The sequence below is a fragment of the Oratosquilla oratoria genome, chromosome 27 (assembly GCF_046742065.1).
Source record: "Oratosquilla oratoria isolate Oo_2021 chromosome 27, ASM4674206v1, whole genome shotgun sequence".
NCBI classification, from domain to species: Eukaryota; Metazoa; Arthropoda; class Malacostraca; order Stomatopoda; family Squillidae; genus Oratosquilla; species Oratosquilla oratoria.
This window is the reverse complement of record NC_134803.1, coordinates 51,799,551-51,818,117: the sequence shown is the minus strand read 5'-3', so window position 1 is coordinate 51,818,117 and position 18,567 is coordinate 51,799,551. Positions and strand designations below refer to the sequence as shown.

Here is an 18,567-nt window from a genome sequence, read left to right as displayed (position 1 = left end):
TCAATAAATGACCAAAGAGATAAATAGATAAACGAATAAATAAACAAATAAACAAAAGAAAACACCACTGGTGCGAAAAATCTATTATTAGTAACATTGCTTATTTTTTTTTATTGTTTTTATCCGATAACCAATCACATTGGCAGAACATTTCTCGGGTAAGCGGTGGAGGATTTTGATTGGCTTTTTGGAGAAAAAAAAAAAATATATATATATATATATATATATATATACAGGTATATATATATATATATATATATATATATATATATATATATATATTTAAATATATATATATATATATATATTAAAAGTTATATAAATGAACTTGAAATACCGGATGGCCATACTATCACAATTGAGTAATGAAAATGATAATGAAAATGGAGATACTACTACTACTTATAATGATAATAATAATAATAATAATTATAATAATAATGGCAATAAAAATCATTTCATGTCCAGTTTTAATCAAGATATTGACTGAAATAAGCTCAAATGTATGGGTGTGCACTCTTATTTACCTAATCATATTTACTGATTGGAATATACAGGATAAGGTCTGTACTCGTGATGCCCCGTCACTGCGCGTCTATTAGCCAGTAGCTTTAAATTCGCTTATGTTGTCTGAATGCATTTTTCTTATTCCATATTGTTCTACATTTGGATGGAGAGATGTACTGTTTAAAGATCTCAAATACTTCATCCAACTCAGTTTTATCTACCGACTACACCCACTCTTGTAGTTCTCTTCAACAATATTATCGCTTCTTCCATCTTTCTTCTCTATTATAATGTTCGCAGATACAGTGTATTGTCTTTCTTCACATATTCTGCCAGCTAGGTTAGGAAACATTTTGTTTGTTGTTCTTTGTATTTTTTTTTTCTTGGTGAGTCGGTTTTTCGATTATATTTTTCCCCGTATCCATGTGATTCACAATGGTCTGTGGATCACGTGTTGGACTCGTGATCAACAGCTATTTCCCTCCCGAAAGAGAGCTCAGAGCTCTATGACCGACCTATGGGTAATGCTGTGACATTACACGCACACACACACACCCAGCTCCCCACCCACGAGAGTTGTAGTAACAACCCGCAGCGCAGCGATACTGAAATTATTTCAGCCCTGGGTGGGATTCGAACCCGGACCTCCGTAGTGGCAGCCGGGAACTCTACCAACTGCGCCACGAGTTGTGTACTAACGTTCACATGTTACAACCAAGAAAATATTATCATTATGACCATACTGTTACGCAAGGAAGGGAGGGACGGGAGAAAGGGGGTGTTATGTGTGAATGATATTTTGACGCAACCCGATGGCATTTCTCTCCGTCTTCTCCTTTTCTGTATAAAGGGACGGAGAGCGGGGTTACCTATGGACTGAAACGGCATTACTGCGGATGTGCTGTGTCTTGCTGCACTGCTTCTGACCCACGAGGAATTGGGATGAGAGGGAGGATTGGTGGATGGGAGTGGAATGATTTGTGGTAGATGTCCTTCCTGTGATTTGACTACCTCCCTTATAGCGAGGATGCTTTTGGTATATAGACAGAATTATTATTATAATCATTATTAATTTATGTAACAAATTATGCATTGTCTGTATGTATGCATGTGTGTGCGCGCGCGCTGTCTGCGCACTCTCTTTCTCAAATATACATACTGCTGGTTGTACACACATGCACACACACGCACACAAATTCCAAGTACTCCCTATTCACCCCTATTGCGTCATGTTGCAGTCTATCGGCTAATTTTGTCTTCACACCCTTATTAATTGTGTAATAATAATACTAGTTCCAGGTTTACATAATAATTATTTTGTTTAATCGAAAATGCATTTCCTATTCAAACCCTCTTTGTATCGTTCAAACATTAGCTGGAAATAACCATAATAGCTTATTTACATAATTTGTTGATAAATGTCAAGTCATTCCTACTACTTGATTTCTCAAGACGAGAAAATTCACACAAAATAAAATTTCTTAGAAGTAGGTGTTTTCATAATTTCATTGCACCCAAGCCTAAACTGCATGGCGCTAACTTGTCGACATCAACAAACGATTGCTAAACGTATTTTCTGAACTGCTTCAATGAATCATGTTATCCCAGCGACCTATCCCACCAGGCTTTTCCTACAATCACAACAAGTTTATCACCGACCCAACGTTCACCATACGTTTCACCAAACCCTCGACATTTTATACGAACACTGCAGTGACCACCAACCTTTATATTAAATCAAGATAAGTAAGTTACAAAGTTGCACTTACGAATCATCAAATGATAAGCACTGTGAATGTGGCAGATATGGTCATATCGACTAGCATGGCACCTACACTAAGAATAACGTACTAATAGATTTATGAAATTATGAACTTGACTCGTAGAATTTCGTCATTTTATATGTTGTAAAACTCACAAAGTTGGATTGGCGTTATGTTAGTCTTATTTCACCTTTGCGAGATGGTTCTGTATTGATTTTGCGTCAAGGTTTGAAGTTCCCGCTCATAAGACACGTGATCTCCCTGCGCGCGCAGTATCAACCTCGGGTATGAAAACTTGCCAAAGGCATCCGTGCACAATAATTACGTATTTTCTTCACGAACAGATATTTGATATCATAAAAACATAACAATCATTAAATTTATGTTAAAAAATACACGTTTTATACTATAACCATAACTTCACTATTTGCCTCTACTTTACACAGAAAATAAAACATAGCAACTAACCGACTACACTTTGCCAAGTCCACTCCTTAGTACATCAGTGTTGGCGGTCTGGCGACTCTGCTAACGCGTCTATTTCATACTAGTGCAGATATGAAGGGTTTTGGCCATTGTACTTGTGTGATTGGTTCAATATTGGTGTCTAATATGACAAAGTTATATGTGATCTAAAGCAATCCGGAATCAGAATTCCCATATAAGTGACAAGTGCCGAGTAACAGGACATCAAATTAAGATTTCCAGTCCGTGTGTATGTGTGTGTGTCGAAGATCCTTACGCTGTGTTGCCACACGTACGTAATCAGCGAGTGCGACGTTGCCACATGGACGCCGTGGACAATACCCGCGCGGGCGAGGTCCTGCATAGCCTGTGTCTGCAGCACAACGGGCGTTCCATTCAAAACAACAACAACCTTGCGAATGGCAAGAAGAAAAAGAAGAGGAGACGTAGGAAGAGGAGGATCCCAAGGGACGATGTGGGTGACAGGATGGAAATAGTTCATACACCGTCACGGCGCCCCGTGGGTGAGGGCTTGGGCGTAGACGTGGAAGAATGGATTCCTGGATCCCGCAGTAAGCCTCAGCCACCCATTTTGCGACCATCATGCGTGCCTCGCGCCCCTGAGAACAGCACCCAGTTCATCATGGATGACCACGAAAACTCGGCTCTTTTTGTCGATTTCTCCAACTTCAGCACCCCAATGTGGGAACAGGAAGCTGCCCACAGTGATACAGACACGACTCTCGCCCTTGGAGGAAACAACGGCGGCGGAGGCGGTGGCGGAGGCGGCGGCGGGGACGGGGGCGACAGGGGCGCCAATACGCCCACACCGCATCGCACACACGATTGGCTCCCCTTCAACGTGGCCGACTTCGAGACCGCCTACAGGAGCGCCCGTGAGGACCACCTCATGTCCGCCTCCAAGTGCGACCTTCGCAACGCCATCGTCACCCTTGAAGCCAAGGCGGCGGTGCTCGCCGAGGCGCTCTCTGCATCCCCTTCGCGTCTCATTGCTCACCTGCAGGCACAGCTCCTTGCCCTACAGGAGGAGAACAAGGCGCTGAGGGCAGCTCTTGGGAGGAGGAAGGAAAGGAGAGCCTCGACTTCGTCAGCCGCCTCGCACCTCCTCCCCGCCCCCCACCCCGCGTCAACCATCTCCACCACAACCCCAACGATCTCCACTACTACGCCCACCACGACCGTACCGTCCACCCCGTGCACTTCCTCCTCCTCGTCCTCCACCTCCAGCGACTCCGAGTCCGACTCTAGCGACTCTTCGCGCGATTGCTCCGAGTCGGACTGCGAGACTTGTCGGACTCGCCACCGCTCGATGCCCGTCGCTGTCCCGCACAGCTCGACGCTCCTGGCCACCGAGGGGGAGGAAGAAGAGAAGGAGAACACGCGCCCTTCGTCAGCGACCCAGCATTCCCAACAGCCTCATCACCACTCCCATCACCACCACCACCACCATCACCACCACCACCATTCCAACATGGCGGCCTTCAGCCCCACCGTCTCCACCACGACTGCAGCCTCTCCCACACCTACTTCCCCTACGCCCGTGAATTAACCTCAAGGGCGTGCTAGCTTGCCTCTACTTCAGTCATCGAGGGCGACAAGCCGCTTCGTTGACGTGAACCAAGGAATATTTCGATACTCCTCTTCCCCTGTAGGAGAGAACGCTCGTTCCACCACGCCTACTTCCCAGGTGATCCCGTTGTGCAATCTCACGCCCCCGGGAACACAGCCACTCCCCCCGACACCCCGTGTTACATGCAGGAAGGTCGTCTTAGAAGCGAGCCGTTGTCTGAAAGCTGCTCACATTTCTCGGAAAATGCCTCGCCCGGGGCATCATTGCCTGACGGAGCGAACGTCAGGTACTGATACTGATGCCAAGTGCCATAGTTGACACCCGTAACCAGTTAAACAAACCAGGTCCTTCCTCGCTCGCCACGGGCACCCTGTGGTACTTCAACCCGTATGTACCGACTCGCTCGAGTACCGTGGACCTGGGATCGATTCTAAAGGGCAGCATCGAGAGTACCAGACATCCCCAGTATCCAGATCATAATCACCTACCATCTCTTCAAAAGTTCTGACTCCAGTTCTGCAAGAAACTGACACGAGAAGTCATGGCGACCACAGCTTACAAGAGACCCACTAGCATACATAGAAATTCCATTCTTGAGGGAGGAAGGGGCGGCAGCAACAAAGGAGGTAGCAAGGGCTTTTTTCAAGTCGGAGTGGGTCGTAGCAGAGAGTAGGCCCGAGAGCGTATGGAGGGGAATGAACACGGAGTATAGAGAAAGAGTCGAGGACAGGTGTTTGAAAGGAAACAGGTGATGAAGCTACAGTATCGAGAAGGATGACTTCGGAAGCGTTGCTTCGAAGAACCTGGAAAGTCATCAACTGGAGACGCCATGAATAGGGAGGCAGAGTGGCAGATCATAAATGCTGAAGAAGAGACCGTTGGGTTAATGCTGACATCACTTCGTCAAGCCAATGGATGGTAAGTGATGTGGTCGGGGGAGTTAAATGGGAGGAAGTGGTGGAGTGGGGGCTGAGGGAAGTGATGGTTGGGGCTACGTGCCTATCATGACTATTTCCTCCTTCCTACCAAAACACCCATCCCTGTTCCTTCCCCATTCCACTATCCCATTTTATTCCGCACGTTACCAGAACTCTACATTTCGATATTAACCCTCTCCCCACTGCTGTACATCTGCCCTTCCACCATCCTTCTTTCCTCAACATCCAAGCATCTTGGTAGCCTCCCCTCGTGGACCTCCTTCACCCCTACCCCTATTTCACCTTTGCATACCCCTCACTCCCCCGCCACATTCATTTCGCAATGGACTCTGTGACCCCCATCTGCTTGGCAACCACCCATTCTACCAGATCACCACAAGCCGAGCTGAGGATCATCGTTGTACGGGCGAACGCACTTGTGGGAGGACTTACATCAACACTTCAAGTGGCTTAAAAGACGAGAGTGATGTGTAGTAGTGGTGTAGGCCAACGTGCTCAGTGATATTGGTGGAGACTGATAGAAAAGATAGTCTCGAGGAAAACGTTTTAGATATATAGAAATACCGATCATAGAAAAGCTTAGGAAATGAGGATGGCGTTAAAAATATAGGAGAACGATTTTAAGTTTTACAGCTTCGAAATGGACAGTCATAAAGGTATGATAAACTGTTGGTGGAAATTCGTTACCAATTGTCGTCATTGTGTAGTGTGGATTTTTTTTAAGTGCAGCAAGCTTCCCAAAATAACATTTAATGAAAATCGGGTTATATATAGAATATTCAAGCTTGAATTTAATTAGACAAATAAAATTCTTGTGCAGTTATGATGGCAGCCAAGATGCTCCTAAAATGAAAACAAGAAAATGAGAGTAATGTGGAATCCACGAGTGGCCAATCTAACGGCTAATTTTACGAGCTCACTAGCCGTTACGATGGGGGCAACTCCACCCCTTACCAATATTCTGATTTTTACTCATTTTCTTTGTCTATGAGTGAGTGTGTTTGTGAGTTTAAAGGATTTATGCATTAGTGTCATCACGCAAATGATGCAATTATGTCCTTTTTATTTGTATTGGTTCAATGTTTGGAACGAAGTGCGCAGGTATGCGCGATGGGTAGTGTTGGATCCTCTGTGTGGGATTCAAGAATTTGTATCGAGATTCTGATTTGCTTTTGTTTACGTGATGAGCGGAAAGTTGGGCATTCTTGCCAATTAGAAAGACTTGGTGTTTGGAAAAGTAGTAAAGTTGTGTTCAAAGGAAAAACATTTGTATTTGTAAATTGTGAAGCTCATTCTGTAAATTATGATTGTATATTGGTGAGTTGAACTGAAAGCAAGTTATTCCCAAAGGAAAAATTAACCACCATTTGTGTAAGCTAATGAAAGAGAGTATACAATATATGTTGTAAAGAAAAAATAATGTTTTATCATGCATTACCTTTATTATATTTACGTATGAAAAGGGTTGGGAAACGGAACTTGAAATATTGTTTCTCCTGATTAGTTCCTGATAAAAACTGGCTCTGGTATTACAGATCAGATAATAAATAGTTGGTGACATATATAGAGGCAGATGGTCTTAGAACATCAGCTGGCATTGGTGACTGCCGTTTACGCGTGTATTTTTGCGATTGTGTGAGCGTGGAGAGGAAGGGGGATGAGGAAGTGATTTTGATCAATCTCTTAAAGGCTGAAGTTCTTCTCCAGTTGACGAAAACCATGGTGATAAAAGACCAGTATAATTAAAAATGAACGAAACGGAAATATGTACAGACTAATGACAGGACAATACAAAAGACGGGAAGAGTATACAGACGGGAGGGCACACAACGGAAAGAAAAAGTATAGCTATGACGTCACAAGCACAAACGGTGCTGGAATAATGAATATACGGATCTGATGACTGTCGCACCTCATTGTATTTCAGAAGTGAAATTGTAAGTTACTGTTCAGATCTTGCGGTAGGCCAAGGCATGCCCGGGAGAGTGAGAGATTAGCTGGGTGGACGACACCAAAACAAACACTTGCAGACTTTACGGGATAAATTTGAATTTATGTTGTACCGTAACTTTTCCCCAAAATTCTATTTCATGTGTTAATTGTTTTTAATTATCCTTAGGTTATAGATCACCCTCTCAGTGCATGATCATCTTGGTGTATATTGGAAAACAAGTACAAATATACAGGATACACTAAGTTTAACCTGTAATTTTATTCAAGATCTAGGCTGGTGTGTATACATACATAGGCGAGGTTGGGCGCCACACAGCACCACTGTGTGTGCGCAAAACTGATGTCGGTGTATTTCGATGTGTGGCGTAGGATATCCTCGTATTATGTGAATACATCATCTAAATGTTTACAAAACTCCCTACCTACGATCTTTACGCTAAGCTCTCCCGACAAAATCCATACACTCGTCTGTGATCGATAGTTCACCATTTAATGTCCCGAGAATACACGTAAGATTAACATCGCTGCTGCAGTGACGCTACAGCAATAACAATATCTTCCAAGATTCAAACATGATAAAAGCCTTTCCCAGGAAGTAGCAACAAAACACGACAACCCGCCTGATACCTCAGTAACATGAAAAGATTTAAGTTGTTAAAGATTGTAGTATATAATTGCGATATTTAGAACCAACATAGGTCAGTTGACTTTCTTTGCATAACAAAATTTCTGGGGTTTTAAATGACGCAAGACTTGAGCACATGCACAGAATACGTAATAGGCAATTGCACCCCACGAACTATTCATACACACCTTGAAAGCCTAATATGGTTCTTTTCATTACGAAACCCTTTGCAGGTTTTCCTCTAACGCCTGTCGATCGTATTCTGCATGTCACCAGTCGATTTTATTCAGAATAAGAAACGTACCAGTAGTATAAATGTTCATGCAACAAGCTGCTCAACGTCGTACATGATAACGATTCCTATGCAACAAGCACTTGGTACGCCGTCTACCATCGCAGGATTAGCTTATAAAAGTAAGACCAGTACTTTGTGAGCAGACACTAACTGGATGTGTATGGCAATATTCCATAAATATCGACTTCATATAGCATATGACATTAAGCGGCATAAAATATGTATCTGGTTGAAGATAACTTGGGAGATCTTACCACCGTTAGTCGATGAGATTGAGGCAAAACCTTTCTTTCGGTAACTTTGGATATGATAAAACTACAGGATATTGTTGTTAATCCTCTCTTGCACACACACACACACACACACAATAGTTCAGAGTCACTACACAAGCCTACCTGACTACCTACTTCCCCTCTCTCTCCTCCCTCCCCCCACCAAGAATAAACAAGAGCAGCATTGCACTGAGAGGCGTGGGGGGTGGGGGATGGGTTTGAGGACGCTCGAGTCCGTTGTGAACGAATCATTTTGAAAACAGTCGCTACGGAATGAAACGAAGAAAGCGCAGTAGAAATATACGAAAATGTGAAGACGTTCATTTGGTTATTTACTAACTGCGATGACGATGACGGCACGAAAGTAAAGAGGGATTGTAGCATTGGTGCACATCTGTGAAAGTTATAACCAAATAGTGGAGAAATGCAAGATGAACCAGTCGATATAGCATTCGGAACGAAGAGGACTGCTTCGGGGGTGAAGAGATATGGTAACCAAACAGGGCAGAAATGAAGAAGACTCAGACGGACTTGCTCAGCAGGGAAGGAATTATGGCCAAACTAGTGAATGTCAGTCACCGCTAGGTCATCTTTACTTTGCTGGTTTTACAAGAGTGGCGGGGTTGGGGTGGGAATGAAATAATTTAGGAAATGGGCCTAGCTGGGATAGATGAGGTGTGTATGTGGGGGGGGGGCGTGAAAATAAGGGACGAGTCACCTGCTGATTGTCCAACGGCTACAAGGCCAGCCCAGCTCCCATCTGCTGGTGGCGGAGGCTCTCACCTGCTACTTGGAGTCGAGCCAGCTTTTGCTAGACAAGTTGGCCACAGAAGCACGTGCTTCTGATTCTGCAGCTGTTGTGCAAAACTGGTGTTGTTTCTGCCATACAAACTACCGCTCACCCTTCCGCGTTCGCGTCTCCGCCCACGCTCATTCACTGCGCGTACTCTTTGTTATACTTTCGCTGCGGAGGGCGTGTGCGCGCGCGTTCCTCAGATAAATAAAATCGCCCGGCGGCAGTTATATCAAATTTGTAAATCCAGCAAAATATCAAAGTAGGTCCGAGATAGGTTTCACCCTGAGGGTTTTCCTGAATAAAATCGCCTGCCGATAGCTAGAACACTAAAGTATAACGCAACGAGTGGTAAAGTGATCAGTATCAATGCAGATGTATACGCAACGTCAATCCTAGAACGGTTACTCACTTGTATATTTTATTATGCCTATCGCCAGACAATTTTATTCTGCTGAGGAAAACATGATTTTTTTTTTTTTTTCTGAAATGTCACGTGAGTTTCATTAGACCACCTGGGGATTTTATTCGTCTCCGTGACACACCTCAGAGGTCGCAAGGGGTCACATGTGACCTCCGTGGGGGAGTTGACCTTTTGGGAAAAGGTGACGACATCCCGCGTGTGACGGATACGCGTGGTGGCTGTGTTACGCGTTACGTGAAAGAGCCCTGGCATAAACTGTTATGATCGGTTACGTGAACCGTAAAACGTTGGAATATCTCGATTTTTGCATCAGGAGTTACTGTGCTCCAATCATATGAATTATCTATACCTTCAGTTCATACTTAGTATTTTATCTTCCACCTTACGGTAAGAAATCCGTTAGATTTTTTTTATTTTTTTTATGAATGTATTCTAAATAAGGATTTCCTCTACATTATGTCGGTCTTACAATAAGAGAAGTTGTGGATGCGGATTCGCAAAAATGTTATGGCCTCAAAATTCCTTTTATTTATCTTATTCAAATATTATTATTACGGTATTCAGAAAAAAAATGGAGTTCAGGTCCGTCACTGGTGCCTGCCGACAAGAAACCGTTAATAAGACCAGAAACCGACGAACATTCCACTTTTTTGTCTTACGCGGAGACCCAAAATTTTGCCTCAAAAGTGAAATTTTAATATTTTTATTTATTTTCAGTCAGTACTGCAGCAATCATGCGAATATGTGACAAATAATATAATGAATTGGAAAAAGACTTCGGCAGTAGTGACTTGGTAGTTGTTTGGAACGAGTGTCAAAACTCTTCTACCTAAAGCCGTTGCATGGTCGCCGGCGTTGGCACCAGATATGGATGATGCCCCTCAGGTGTTAGCCGAACCGACGACGGCGAACCGATCGCGTTACCTCAGTATATTGATTAACGAACGCGTGCGAGCGGGCTCGCTTGTGTTTAGGTTGACACCGCTTTTGGCAAACCGGTCCATGAACGCTCGCTCGCGCGCTCACACAGCTCGAAGAGAACAAGTACCAATTAAAAAAATCGCCAACTTTTTTTTTATCAAATGGTGCTGTTGTTTTCACTTGCAAAGGATGATACAAATATACTTCATTGTTGGGGCCATACTGAGTGGTATGTATAATTTTGGGTACGCCATGCTATTTTATGGGAGCGCGCGCATGCCCACGCGAACACGCAATCCAGAAATAATAGATTAACGAACGGGCAAAAAGGGCACGCACACACAATTCATTCAGTAGATTATGTCCGAGACTGTTATATTATTAATCGATTCAACAAAGAAAGAGGAGCCGAAAACATGTATTTTTTCTTATTCATAAGCTTTGATAGCTCAAACAGTGATTTATACTTCTGGTTGCTTCTTGCTTTTAAGAGAGACGTCCCCAGAATCATGGGGTAAGGCAACACCTGCACTATGGTGAAGTTTGATGAAGTAAAAAGTCACAACGACGCGGTGAACGCAATAGTGACGTCATAACGTTTACATTTTAGCAAAATTTGGCGGGCTTTTCATATCACTTCCAACGGTGCTGCGTCCGAGCAACTTTATCACAAAACATCCACGAGATCATGGGTTAAGGCAACACCACTACTATAGCGAGGTTCAGAAAAATAAAAAGTCCTTTGTTTGCATCAGAGATCAACGACCACCCACCCTCCCGGGAGCCGAGATAAATCAACAAAGTAACTGGAGTTCGGGAACGGGGAGGGGGAAGTCGTCTGCCCTGATGGACCAGTGGAAACCATAGTTTCCAAGATTCCACCTGGCCCAAAGAGAGATAAGATAAAGCTCATGTGGCAACATCGCTTGTGTTTTCGTGGAACGGGATAATGGAAGGGTTAATAGAAAATAATTATATGCTCTGTTCGTTTCACACTTACACGCAAGCACACGCGCGTTGTTGCCAGATGACCAGGCACCTAGCTAACTTCATCATCCTCAACTGTAGCCATTGCCAGTTTTGTTCAAGGAACTATGACGAAACGAGAACAAGCCAGTTGAAAAAAAGTCCCACTTAGGTGTTGGCTTTCACCATCATAGCCAACCTAGTAGAGAAATATTATTATTGTTGTTCTACAGTCGAACGGGGCCAGGGGCGGGGGGGGGGTAGGGGTGGGGGGCAGGCCTAGGCCAACACGGCAGACAGTCAGGTACCGAGTTCGCTAGTGCTTTTTGCCCTTAGGATTGAATACAAGAAGGGCGCCAGCTTGGTGTGATTGGAGCCAGATTCCACAGCTCAACGGGCCTTGCGTTATTCTTATCTGCTTACAGATGGGACCATAGATTAGCTTTCTTCTCAACGTCTCAGTGTAACACTGTCATGCGTATTTGCAACTACGGACCGGGCAGCGATTCAGATGCCATCTGTCATCAGATAAAGAAACTAGAAGGTTGTCGGAGAACTTTGGAAGTCGGCCGTACAGTTGCCAATACTTCGGCGTGGTTAGAAATCAAGAGCATGATCTGCTCATGCTGTTCATTTCACATGTACATGTGAACACCCACGCGCTGTTGCCACATCGCGAGCAGGCGGGCCACGCAGAGATATTGCCAACTTATGTTGCTAGAATTTTTTCTTCTACCACGCTGCACTTTCAGTACAGCATTTCATGATAGTGTGTGTATATATATATATATATATATATATATATATATATATATATATATATATACATATATATATATATGAATTAGTTTTCCAATTGTATAGTGATGTGGCAGGTATGTTTAAGCTGGCGAAAGGTTAGAGCGGAGAGGGGTGGGGAAGAGGTCACCAAATGACGTCGGAGAGGGGAAAAAGCACCAGAGAACTCGGTTCTTTAAATAAGGAGGTCAGTACCTGTTTGCTCAAATGTGATAATTAATGTTAAGCTCAGCCTTGATGTACTACAGTCTAATGTGTTAACTTTACTATTAAGCGCGCGTTCCGTGCATCACTTTACAACTCCAGTCAGGTCAATGGTATCAAGTTGTTACTGTGAATATGATTAATTTATTACAACCTGCGTGACTTATTCTACAACATTACGCTGCCGACACCTCCGCCAAGGTTGTTCAGGGGATCCCAGGAAGGTCTAGCCGTCAAATGCAACATTGGTGTTGTTATATTGTATTGCAACAACATTGCAGTAATACGACAAGAGACCAGATCCATCATTCAAAACTGCCCACCCACCTATTGTTTATGTGGATAAGGTGGGGGCGCTTAATCTTGAGGTTGAAGTTTGGATCTGACGATGATTTCGGTTGATGCCTCTGGGGTCCTCTGGTAGAGTGTTGGCGTCGGTAAATGAATGTGCCGTGATGGCTAGGTCTGCCACCGCCTAAGGAGGGGAAGGGAGGGGAGGGGGGGAGGGTTACATAATATAACATCCCTTAGTAGTACCATGTACGCCCCTGGAATTTACACAAAGGAAATTGTACATCAATTCGAGTACTGGATAAGTAAATTGTACACTTGCGTATTAAACGCAGTGACGTAATGTCGCGCAAGTATGCGTGCCACACTGCCACAGTGCGGATTATTATTTTTCTTCCAGTTTCTATTCACTTATCGGAATGCACTGCCAGATAAAAGGTTAAAGGGATAGTCTCACTTTTTGGGGGAATGATTTAATTACTATTACGATAAGGATACACGCATGCGCGCGTGTGGGGAGAATTATATATAAAATATACCTATACAATTTTCTTTTTTTCTCAGTCACCCGTTTTCTTTTAGTTTCGTTTATTGCTGATGTGTTTGTCTCAGGTTCTACTGCAATGCATTGCACGCAAATCTGAAGGAACACAATTTTTGCATTTTAAACTTTAACAGAGAAAGAATTATATAAACTGTCTAGTGTGTACATTTCTTTTTACCTTCCCAGGAGGTCTGGTGTGTAAGTGTTTGCTCAATTATTTTGCTAACACTTGGAGTACGGAGCTATCTGGTGTTGCGCTTGTTAGGCCGTATTCTTAAACGTGGCCCCCAAAACTACGAATTGTTGTTCTTACTGCCCATAATCACTGGCCTTGCCCTCACCATCAATTTAATAGTTGTGCGAAAAAATTACGACTAAAAAGTTGCCACGATTAAAAAATTGGTGCATGCCATCTTGCAAGAGGTCAATTGTATTATTCACAACACAAAGTGGATGGACAACTTTTGATTTTTTTTTTTTTTCGTGCAACTATATAATTGTTAGGATGCTCGGGGTCATAAAAACTGCCCAAGTCTCGTTTAAGAATATGGCCCCCTTTCCTCTACTTAGTAATCACATTCAGATGTTTATTTATTTTGGTAGAAAAGAGGATAAAACTTCAAAAGAATACACCGGTTATGATAAAGGTGTTTTTAACGTTAACAAGTCCTTAACAACAAAGCCGCTTGCTTAAGCAGCGTCAGTTGAATTCACTTTGGAAGTAATATGTAAATAAGGCATTTAACAAGACAAATTCCAGACTTAAAGCCTGGACAAATTAGCAAACACTGGTCAACCAATTCCCCACCTAATCGTTCAGTGACTATATATCATCGGCCAATCAGAATATCCTTAACTTGTATGCAATGTTATCATTTGCAATCATGACCTGCAACCTGTAATCAGTTCATGGAAGTCTGGCAATGTAGCTCCGCCTATCTCTGATTGAACTCCTCCCATTTGTAATGATAAAGATGCGTTTAAGTATCTATAAATCCCCAATTTCAAGCTAATGCGTTTAGGAAATAATGCAAATATGTATATCTTCATTTTGAAACAGTTGTTCACAAGAATAAGGAAAATGTGATTGATGACGTCACCAGCTGGGGGAGGGGCTTCTTTGACAGGCTTCCGTGAATGATCTAGACTTGTGAAAATTAGTCATCTCTCCCCATAATATCCTTCCTGATCAAGGGAGATGAGGGAAGTTCTTTCCAGCTCACGATATATGTATGTACATTTTTTTTTTTTTTTTTTTTTTCGTTCGCGATAAGGAACTGACGGAAGGTATTTAAAATCAGTATTCGTTCTTCTATTGAAACCTTTGACCAAAACATTATCCATAAATTCGACTCTCTTCAAGGCAGCTTCATTCGGTTTCCAGCGAAATTCTACCCTGGATGTGGTAACCTCACCAAACCTACCTAAATTCTTATCGCGAACATTTGTTGCCTGGGAAGACAGTTTTGCAAAATAGCTTCAAAAAATATCCGTGACTGTTGAGGTCAGTTATTGGACCATAAGGCATCCCAAAAACCTACAGTAATTTATTAATTACAAATATAAACTAGGCCGAGATTGTTTATGGCTAGGCACTAATTCAGGCTGTTTGTCACAAGAAGAGGTATGTTGTCTATGCAGGTAACCTAATACTTTTGTTACATGTGTTCCACGGCATGCATATATATATATATATATATATATATATATATATATTGCTGTGTATAAATATGTAGGTGATGCCTCCCATTATCAAGCATACCAATTACTGTAATGAATACACCATTTATGATCAGTCATACAACTATGGACAACCCAAATTGGCTAATTTGGCCCCCGTGGCCCTGTCTAGCAACCCGGTTGAATAAGCTGTAACACGGCGTGTCAGGTGCCTGGTCCTGTGTCGGAAATAAAACTAAAGATTCCAGTGTGATGTTCGTGGTTTCAATATCCCTATCCAGCTTCAGTTCCTGTTCGTCAAGGCTACGTTGGACTGACGTGCAGTAAGTATATCTAAAAGAGTTTGTCACATCATGCAACCTAAGAAATAAAAATAATCTTCGAGAAATTTAAGAGATATGTGCGATGAAAGTTAGTGTAAAGAGTTTGAACTACTACAGCCATATTCCGCTACCCAAGATACAAAAGTATAGCCTGCCAACAAACGGAAGCGTGCCGAGTGACGTCATGTCGACTTGGTTTTTCAAATCTGGACATGTTCTCTACTTTTTCCCTAACTATACAAAACCAAATTTATCTCCTTTGTTGAATTTGGTTAAAATTGTATGTTTGTACTAAATTACAGTTCTTATTATTCATTTTTCTTCACATTTAAGAAATTCATATCGTTAAAAAAAAAGAGAATAAAAAAAAGTAGTAGAATGATATCGCTAACAAATCGACACTCCATGGAAAAAGCGACCGTTTATTGGAACGACGTCCTCGTTTGCTCTTCTTATCTTTTCGATAAGACACTCGCTCCTACTTGCTCCTCCTGTCTTGACGGGCATTCTCGTAACTACATTATTCAAGTGCTGTACTCACTACGTTTCATGCATACTGTTGCCAACGATGTGAGCTGTGCATGGCATGGAATACAATAACGCAAGCACACTCTTAATTTCATATTGACTAATAAATTATCTTGGGGAAATGTCGTAACATAAATGCTATTAATCGTATTCTCAAAGTTGTTTATAAAACCACAATTTTATTCACCAGCAGACAGCCTGTGGAAATCAGACGGCTTGGTACATAATTATGCATTTATTAGTTCACATTTAACTAATTATTTAATTACCGAACTGCAATATGACAACCACAGATAGTGTTTTAAGTTAATCACGCAGTTTCGTGTTGGACATAAACATAATTATATGAAATTATTAACGTTTGATTTTTTTAAACGAGCGTTTCATTCAATTACGAACGCTCGAATTTTCCTGACAAATAATCATGCACTGGTCCCCGTGGGGGGGGGGAGGAGTTAACGCACAAATGAATAGGGTATTATCTGTACAAGAACCCCAAAAAACAAATGTAAAGCGAGGCAAATATTGGATGGAAAACAGAGGCGGAGGAAGAAGAAATACGAGGAGGAGGAGGGAGAGGAAAAGGGCAAGGCTTCAAAGGTCAGTTTGGGCCTACCCTCACAAACACACAACGCTCAGGTAAACATCAATATATACACAGAGGTGCATACACACACACACACACACATATATATATATATATATGAGTGGAAAAGATGGTAGAGAAACGCGGGTTAGAGCGTTATTCCTGACGTTTTGACTACAAGTCTTCTTCAAGTGTATATGTGTATATATATATATATACACACATACACACACACACACACATATATATATATATACATAATATACACACATTGGTGGTGTGTAGAAGATCAGTTTAGTATTAGTGAATATCCCCCCACAGCCACGTAAATATCAGCTCACATCTGCAGAAATAATAATGTCTGTATGGTGGTTCGAGTGCCACGTAAGCAAAAGCGTGTAGGTTGTAAGAGCATAGCCTTTACTCCCCAAGCTACTTTTGTGCTGGACACCGCCTGGTTATTTCATTCGTTTCTTTGAATCTTTTCCCTCGAGAAAAATAAGTCTCGTACTGAACGCGAAAAAAAGGTGTGCCGGTGTAAAAAGGTGAACAAGTGCACATGCATCTGGCATATATATAGTAATAACCACGGCTTAAGTGTACAAATTCACTCCACATTTGTCGACAAAGTTCTACAGTCGACGTGACGTCACACTAACCCTCAAGACGTGATTGGGTCGACTCGGACAAACCGACATGACGTCAATCCTAAACCCCGCCTCTCTGCAGGTGGACACGATTTTTATAACATATTTTGGTAAGAGGCCAAATATGCACAAGACACCGATGTGCACACCTGTTTTAAAATATCGTATCCTGCCATCTGGGTGACACCTGCACACACACACAACGAATCAACCATGCCTCAGTCCAAGTGTATCTCTACTGCCTTCCCCCCCTCCCACCGTCTCCCTCCCTGTTATCATGTCACTATGAAAGCATACAAAGTCAGCAACAACAACAGGGTTGTAGTAGTAGTAGTAGTGATGGTGGTAGTAGTAGTAGTAATAATGATAGTAATGGTAATAGTATTAATAATAAAAAATGTATATAAAAATTATATTGCCCTAGGGCTAGGCCAACGGTTAACTAACAAAATTAACATCAGTGTGATTTGACAAAAAAAAAAAATAATAATCAAGCACCAACTGCTCTTAACCCTTTGGCTGTCAAGATGAGAACAAACTGGTCCACCAGCACGACAAGAAACTGGTCCAGTAGTTCATTAGCATAAAGAGGAGGAAGAAGGGGAAGAAGAATGGGAGGAGATTTCCATGCAGTACCATGCACTGCCCTCAAGGATTAAGTGAAAATCATATTGTAAAAAAATAATAATATATGAATAAAATAAAATCGCCAACTGGAATGCTTTTGTGGGACGGGGATTTAACTAAAGGAAGCCTCAATCCAACAGGTCTCCATAATAACAATAATAAACAAATAAATATAACACCTGACCTCTCTAGCGGCTGTTGCCTGTCGCGCACGTTACCACTGCACCACAACAGGACCCCCAAAAACTCCCTTATACTCGTTGCTGGCTGAACCACATTGAGAGCACAGTCTTCGCTCTAAACCCTAACCCAAAGAGGAACAATGGCCTCAAGCTGTCAGGATGTAAGATCTAATCGGATTTTTTGGTAGAAACACTTTCTACAACCACGTAGTCAGCGTCTTTCCCACCGATTCGCCTAAACATGTTGTATCATTTCCAACCTTGTTTATATGTTCCCTTGTTCAAATACCCTGGATGTTTATCATTTGTTTATCTATGAAACATATTTATAATTCATTTATACATCCATTTATTTATATTAATTTATTTTGGTGGGTACGCCCACATCGCTACGGACCTAAAGGTCTCAGTTTTGGGATGATTTGCCGCTGTAATCTACTGTAATCTATTACAGTTTATAGCACGGGGGTGGGGTGTGGGGGGGAGCTCTTCGAGTTTATCTCCGTTGCCTGGCAACGAGAGGATAACCGAATCTGATTGGCTGATACCAGGGCCGTGCCGCTTCGAAAGCTATTGTAATTGGCTGACTCACAGGGACATAAATAACGAGCCTCATACAAGCGTTGTTGTTATTGTTGTTGTTC

The 18,567-nt window shown here is 42.3% G+C and overlaps 1 protein-coding gene across 1 annotated transcript; it reads left to right on the top strand.

Moving 5' to 3' along the window:
- The first annotated feature begins 2,780 nt into the window (after nucleotides 1-2,780).
- LOC143040064 (uncharacterized) lies at nucleotides 2,781-11,775 on the top strand. The gene has a single exon (XM_076210705.1). It carries the CDS (start codon nucleotides 3,058-3,060, stop codon nucleotides 4,303-4,305), a length of 1,248 nt encoding a protein of 415 aa, XP_076066820.1. The 5' UTR covers nucleotides 2,781-3,057; the 3' UTR covers nucleotides 4,306-11,775.
- The last annotated feature ends 6,792 nt before the right edge of the window (nucleotides 11,776-18,567 follow it).

Excerpts from the sequence above, each read along its gene's own strand:
- LOC143040064 (XM_076210705.1), top strand. The coding sequence starts at position 3,058 with ATGGACGCCGTGGACAATACCCGCGCGGGCGAGGTCCTGCATAGCCTG.